General features: G+C 44.5%; 1 protein-coding gene across 3 annotated transcripts in view; it reads right to left on the reverse strand.

The window, feature by feature from the left end:
- Window positions 1-1,719: 1,719 nt before the first annotated feature.
- The window catches only part of LAPTM4B (lysosomal protein transmembrane 4 beta), an 85,157-nt gene continuing 79,063 nt past the window's right edge, over window positions 1,720-7,813 (reverse strand). For 2 of the 3 annotated variants that reach the window (XM_011952740.1, XM_011952741.1), the window contains exon 7: window positions 1,720-2,937. In XM_011952740.1, coding sequence (XP_011808130.1) covers window positions 2,860-2,937 — 78 coding nt within the window. In that variant the 3' untranslated portion in view covers window positions 1,720-2,859. The remainder of the gene's footprint in view (window positions 2,938-7,813) is intronic. The other variant, XM_011952742.1, reaches the window with a different exon arrangement.

Raw genomic sequence — 7,813 nt, forward strand, 5'->3', positions numbered from 1 at the left:
TGCAGTGGTGCAATCTTAGCTCACTGCAACCTCCACCTCCTGGGCTCAAATTATTCTCCTGCCTCAGCCTCCCAAATAGCTGAGATTACAGGTGTGCACCACCATGCCCAGATAATTTTTGTATTTTTAGTAGAAATGGGATTTTCCCATGTTGGTTGGTTGGGCTGGTCTCAAACACCTGACCTCAGATGAGGTCTCCCAAAATGTTGGGATTATAAGCATGAGCCACTGTGCCTGGCCTGACCATGTATCATTTTTTATACTGCAAAAATGATTAGGCAAAGAGCTATAAAATCATGGGGAATGCCGGGCGTGGTGGCTCATGCCTGTAATCTCAGTACTTTGGGAGGCTGAGGTGGGCGGATCAAGAGGTCAGGAGATCGAGACCATCCTGGCTAACACAGTGAAACCCCCATCTCTACTAAAAATACAAAAAATGAGCTGGGGAGGTGGCGGGCGCCTGTAGTCCCAGCTACTCGGGAGGCTGAGGCAGGAGAATGGCGTGAACCCAGGAGGCGGAGCTTGCCGTGAGCTGAGATCGCGCCACTGCACTCCAGCCTGGGCGACTGAGGGAGACTCCATATAAAAAAAAAAAAAATCATGGGGAACAACATGCAATTAACTATGATTTCCTATGTCCTTTCCCCAGGGATCATGAAACTATCTGATAGGGCTTTTCCATTATTTTAGTTTTGAGACAAGGTCTCAGTCTGTCTTTCAGGCTGGAGTGCAAGTAGCATGATCATGGCCACAGTTCACTGCAGCCTCAACCTCCTGGGCTCAAGTTATCCTCCCATCTCAGCCTCCTGAGTAGCTGGGACTACAGGCACATGCTATGGTACCCAGCTAATTTTTAAATTTTGCAGAGATGAAATCTCACTATGTTGCCCAGGCTGGTCTCTAACTTCTGGGCTCAAGCGATCCCCCTGCTTCATTCTTCCAAAGTGCTGGGATTATAGCCACTGCCCCCTGCGCCCTTTCCATTTCTAGTAACCCATGTGTTTCACTTTGTGTCAATCTTCTAGACATAATAAAGCTTCAAGAAACAGAATTACTTACGTAGAGTTTACAAAGAGTGTCAATGAGATACACCAAAAGAAATAACTGAGGCTGATTCTTTGGGATAAAAATGCCCCTTCCTACCTCTCTTATTTTAATCTCCCTTGGAATGTAGCAAAAATCTTAACTGCTTATTAAAAGTACACTATGGACACAAAGCAACCATATGCAAAACAGCTGAACACACGGTTAGGAACGTTGGTTAGGAACGTTGGAAGCTCGAGTGTTTGACCCCCATTCCTCTTGGCCTAAGAATGCTGATTTTATCAGGACTGGGATATTAAAAACACTGTGTGTTAGGCCGGGCGCAGTGGCTCACGCCTGTAATCCCAGCACTTTGGGAGGCTGAGGTGGGTGGATCATGAGTTCAAGACCAGTCTGGCCAAGATGGTGAAACCCCATCTCTACTAAAAATACAAAAATTAGCCAGGCATGGTGGTGGGTGCCTGTAATCCCAGCTACTCAGGAGGCTGAGGCAGGGAATTGCTTGAACCCAGGAGGCAGAGGATGGGCGACAGAGTGAGACTTTGTCTCAAAAAAAAAAAAAAAAGTGTAAAACAAGCAATAAAGCCTGCTCCTTAGGCTGAATTGGGTGCATCTGCCTGGCCATATGTGGACAGAAAGGTCCTCAGACACAAACAGCAGAGTCACAAGGTCATCTTGGATGTGAGCAAACCTCATTTTAATTGCAAAAGACTTCATTTACAGCACATTCAATAATGAACCAACAGGAGAGTTGCTGACTTTGGAACATATGAATATATAAAAATCCCTTGCAATTCAGGTAGTCAAGATAAAAAGCGCATACAAGGAAAACAATCCTCATTTTTCTGAAAACTTTTACATTTTAAAAGGTGACTAGACATACTTGGAAGTTCAAAGTACTAGGATGTAGCTTGCAGGGAAAGGAAAACGCTTTTCCATGTTGTTAGGCAAAAGTATATCAAATATATCCAAATTCCACTTGATAAAGTCAGTTGGATGACCGCCTTGAACCAAGCTAGGGCAGAACAGTTAGTAAGAGCAGGCCCTGGGTGGGGATGCAAATCCAGAAGAGGGGCACCAGATCCCATGCAGTGCCAAGCACATCCGTTCCACCCTCTAACATATACAAGGCACGTCACCCCATGTCCCTGGACACAAGATCCATGAGAACAGTCAGCAGATGGTCACTGCTCCCACAACCTGGTGCTTTCTAATGGTCTTAATTCAGGCCATGGAGAAAATCCTTTACCACCAAACACAAACTGTCATTGAACTTAAGTCATAAAGGATGTTGTGGGGGAAATTCTTGTAACACAAACATAAGGAATTCTATTTACCTAATTAAACAATCATTACACAATTGACATTCCTGTTTCCTTAAGGTTTTGTTCTCTATGCTGGAATGGCTGAAGAAAAAGTCGTCTATTTTTGGTTTTATTTTACATTTTCAAAAGTGAGGGAACAGAGAGAAAAAATGTGACTAACTGCCCAACTCTGGGGCCCAGCAGGTACAAAAGCAGACTTATCTGACTCTAGGTCCATCAGATTTGGGGGAAGTTTCAGTGCCTAGGGAAGGTTAGTGAAGCCCGTTATATCCCCGATCCTACAGGAAGAATTCCACAGCTAATCTATCACAGTGTTCTAGCAAAGCATATATTGAAAACTACAGTTTTCAACCTAACATCTAAATTTTAAAAAGTAGCATTTCAGCAACAAACAAGCTCAGAGAGCTCATCGCAAAAGTGAAATAACAGAACTATTGCTCAGATCTCTGCAAAGTCAAGCTGCTGCCCTCAGCTCCGCCCACTCGAAGGCTTAGGCAGACACGTAAGGTGGCGGCGGCTCCTTGGCAGCACCATTCACAGTGGCATCATCATACGGGGGTAGCAGCACCTGAGAGGAAAGAGGGACGGCAAGAGTTAGTGTTTCAAGAGCACGTACGTTCCCTGAGGTTTAGCTTTCACTGAACTTTTATGCAACTAAACATGTTCCACAACTTGTACCAAGTTCAATTTTCTAGCAAGTGGATACACTTCATTAAAAGACTTTTTGAATCCTTAAAGGAGCAAATGGAGAGCAGAGCGACTCTCAAGCCGTGAGTTTTTCTAACCCTGACCATGTGTACCTGGATGGCCAGCGGTCGGTGACTCTAGAAGAAACGGTGAGGGCTCTGAAGAGGAAAAAGGACCCCCAGGTGAGTGTGTCCGTGTGCACACACTAACAGGACTTGACTGACTACAGTAACCACTCATGGTGAGAACTGCAAAGCGTAGTGAAAATGCCAAGCTTTTGGTATCAGCCTGGATTCAAAGCCTGGGTCAGTCACATTTTATCAGCGTAGCCTTGGGTAAGTTACTTAACGTCAGTTTCTGTGTCTATGAAATAAGGATGCCTGAGGGTTGGCAGTCTACACACTGGCTGATTTCAGCTTTCTTGGAGTAGAAAATGGAATACAGAATAGTTTTATCACCCTTCATTCAGTAAACTAACATTTATTATGCATCTAGTACGTAACAGTCATTGTGAGTACAAGATAATTAAGACAAAATACAGTCCTTGCCCTTTAGGAGCTCAGAGATGAGAAGACAAAATAAAACCTCACCGCCCTCAAGTGATTTGTGGAAAGGAAAAGACTATTCACAAACAAAACCACACTTGGTTAGATTTTCTATCAGGAATGTCATTTATGGTAAAGTGGTATTCATCAATTTTGTTAATTTTCATTTATCTGTCCCTTTAGCTCCTACCAGAACAACACTAAAATTTTAAGTTCAAGTTTTTGTCACATTGCGTACACACACACCCCTCCTCTCTATCTCTAGCTCTACGCACTTCATTACTTCTCTCCTCCCAGTCTTGGGGCTTCTGCAGGGCTGAAGCCGGTCTCACTTCCCCAAGGGTGGGCCAGTGCCTATCTGACAGCAGGAACTCAGATGTCTGCAGAGTGACGGAGGTGCCATTTAGGCCCCTGAAAAGCCTGTATGGTTCCTTCGGCCACCTAGGCAGAGGGCACCTGTACTGGCTAGGGTCCAATCAGAACACAGAAGCCACACAGGGATGTGAATAAAGTTTAATGAACAATTATTAACAGGGGACTGAGGAGCGGGGAACTGACTAATGGGGGGAAAAGAGCACTAATGGATACGAAGATTGAAGGAGGGCACTCAGGGAAGGAACAAGCTAGAACAGAGGTCCCCAGGGCTGGGCTGAGACACGGCTGGGGAGGGTGTGGCTGAAGCCCAATGGACAGTGGAGAAGCTTCCAGCTGAACCAGGTAGAGGAAGTGTGCATAGAAGCGCCTGCGGGAAGCTGTTCCCAGGAGCCACTGCCCGCACTGGAAACCGCCTGAGAGGCAGTGGGTGCTGGCAGGCCTGTCATGAGGAGGTGCTGCCGCCTCTGTCTCCACTCGCACTGGGCCCTGGGGAACACTGTCAACAAGATCTGAACGCTGCAGAAGCACACAGGAACCGGGGCCAGGTGGGCAGGGGGCAGGGGCTTTCCTCCTCCAGCGCCCCCCCTCGATGGGCCTGGCTAAACAGGGTCAGGAGGTAAAGGAGGAGTATGTGCAAGGCCCAGCCCACTTCAAGCTAAATGAGACTCTGGAGCTGTGATGCAAGAAGCGGATAACTGGCCAGCAACACACATGCGAAGGCAATGCACCACAGTCGCGCCCGCCAGCTCCCCGGCCTTTGTTCCTGCCTATGTGCTAGATACTTTACATGTCAGGTATTACTCAAGGCACAGACTCTGGGGCAAATGTTCAGCGTTGCCCACGTGGAAAAGGAATGGAGTAGGCAAGATACACTCAGTACAGAACACACGCCTGAGGCAAGGAAGCACAGCAGGAAACCAGGTCCAACAAGCCAGCACCCACTGAGCACCTAGGTGTCCGGGGCACTCAGTCACAGCGACTTGAACCTGAAAACATGTCTGTTCAGGGGCCTGCAGTCTAGCAGAGGGCAGACACAGGTAAAACTCATCATGAGCAATGTGTGGATGTAGACAAGATAGGAAAAGACAGACAAGGACAACCAATTTAAGCTGGGGAGTCAAGGGAGGCTTCTCAGTAGGATGACCAGGCATGCAGTAAAGAGGATGACATTCCAGTAGGGAGTTAAGAGAGAAGCAGGCCACAGGGCACTTTCTGGAAACTGCAAGGGGTTCACTACATTGAACACCAAAGGGAGAATGTTGCAGAGATGAAGTTGGATAGGAAAGGGTCAGCACATGAAGAGAGAGCCTCATGGTCGACCTTGACAACTTCTAGCCAGTATCTAACAACAGCATCTCCACTAGCAATTCCAAAGTGTCTGCTTGAGCTGCAGGAAGAAAAAAGTACTCTCTAAAACAAAGCAACAGCTGTCTTCTCTGCGTGTGCATATTGGACTTTAGGACTGGGCCCCCAGCGCACATATGTGTGTGTGCATTAGATACAGCAACTTATAACAAGTGGAAACAGCTGTGACCAGCACCAGAAATATTCAATTTTAGCATGACTGAGCTTCAACACAATGCCCCACCACTGCATTAAACAATTAACTGATTCATATACTTATCTTTAGATAAATTGTCCTAAATCACGGTACAGCTACTTAAATGTTTAAAATATAGAGATGGGGTCTTGCCACATTGCCCAGGCTGGTATAGAACTCCTGGCCTCAAGTCATCCTCCCACCTCAGCCTCCCAAAGTGTTGGGACTACAGGCATGAGCCACTGTGTCCGACCTGTAGAGCTACTTAAAAGGTAAAAATCAGCTATCACATCTACCATTTTTTTCTGAGCAAAACACAATATTCAAATCAAAAATCTGCAAAATGTTCACAGAAGATTAACATAAAATATTCTTGAAAAAAAATGGTGCTGCAAATCTGCCTTTTGTTTGTCAAAATAAAACTTTCACATTACATTTGGCAGTCTGTCACTATTTCTTGTGATTCATCTTCAAACTCGTTTTAAAGTTTCATTTTAAATCAATGCTTTAACATTTTTATTTTTATTTTTATTTTTTTAAGACAGAGTCTTGCTCTGTCACCCAGGCTGAAGTGCAGCAGCATGATCTTGACTGACTGCAACCTCCGCCTCCTGGGTTCAAGTAATTCTCCTGCCTCAGCCTCCCAAGTAGCTGGGATTACAGGTGCCTGCCACCACACCCATCTAATTCTTAGTTTTAGCAAAGACGGGGTTTCACCACGTTGGCCAGGCTGGTCACGAACTTCTGCCCTCAGGTGATCCACCTGCCTCAGCCTCTGAAAGTACAGGGATTATAGGTGTAAGCCACCATGGCTAGTCAGTCAGTACTTTAACATCCTGATAGTCTTTTCTTTCAAATATTCTATTGCCTTGGACCTTTAATCCAAAGCTTAAGACACTTGGAGAAGAATTTCTCCTTTCGTTAAAGTTTCTGACACCCTCCCTTGTTTTCACTTTTCCTTCAACACATACTAAATACTGATTGCAAAATATTCTCCAGATGACGCCTTTGGACTACTTTCAAAGGTTCCCCACGTGGCATTGGTTTTAAATCCTTATAGGGGCAGTATCATCTTTTTATCTAAGTGTTGCTGAGATTATTGACGATTTAAAGGAAGGGCTGGTGAAGGAAGCATTGCCACAGTTTTCTACTGCAGTCTATTCACTACAAACACTTCTATTTTTCTTTTCTACAAGGATCAGTCAAGTACTCCAAAATCTGAGAAAATAACTATAGGATCAATGAACACAGAATATGCCCATTAAGATGCCATATAACAAAACTGGCGACAACTCTAGTATTTCGACATTTGTGGAAGCTGGTGTTAGTTAAAACCACTCTTTTTGTTTTTAAAAATTTAACCATTCACAATGAATGATCAAAAATAATCTCTGAGAACTAAAGTCACTTCTTGACAAGCAGCAGCTACTCAAGGAGCATCTAGATAAACATACTCATGAATTTAAAACCACAACCACAGACTGCTTTAGGTCAAGCAATGCTTAATACAACCAAATTCTAATCTAAGTTCAGTTTCTTGGAGTTGGTTTTAACATAAGTTCAGCTATGGAATGGCTGGATGGCAGTGGAACTCTCTTCCACACAGAAGGAAAAATCCCCCTAATGCCCTCAGAAGTTCTTTAGGAAGATTACCCTCTGTCTATATATAATGTCTCTTCTATTGAAGTTGTTATGCTAGGTGACAGCCTACTGGTGGGAAAGAAACTCATCATTCATTCCAACTCAACTCAACAAAGATTCAGAGTGTTACCAGAGGTAACTTCATTCTTCTTAGATACATCAACATATAGAACAATTGTGGGGAGAAATAAATCAAAGGTTGCAAAATCTGACATCCTAAAATAAAAGTGATTCCAACTAGGCCAAAATCCACAAGACATTAATAATTTGGGGAAACTGGCTGGGTACAGTGGCTCATGCCTATAATCCCAACAGTCTGGGAAGTTGAGTGAGGTGGGTGTATGTTTGAACCCATGAGTTTGAGACCACCCTGGGCAAAATAGCACAACTCCATCTCTATTTAAATTTTAAAGCATTTTTGGGAAAACAAATTCACTCCATCAAATAATAATAAATGACAAAATGCTCAGGAGGGAAGAACTATTTATTGGTAAAAACAGAAAATACTTAGGCTCAGCACGGTGGCTCATGCTGTAATTCCAGTACTTTGGGAGGCCGAGGCGGGTGGATCACCTGAGGTAGAGAGTTCAAGACCAGCCTGACCAACATGGAGAAACCCCGTTTCTACTAAAAATACAAAATTAGCCAAGCGTGGT

The sequence above is a fragment of the Colobus angolensis genome, unplaced genomic scaffold (genome assembly GCF_000951035.1).
Source record: "Colobus angolensis palliatus isolate OR3802 unplaced genomic scaffold, Cang.pa_1.0 Scaffold349, whole genome shotgun sequence".
NCBI classification, from domain to species: Eukaryota; Metazoa; Chordata; class Mammalia; order Primates; family Cercopithecidae; genus Colobus; species Colobus angolensis.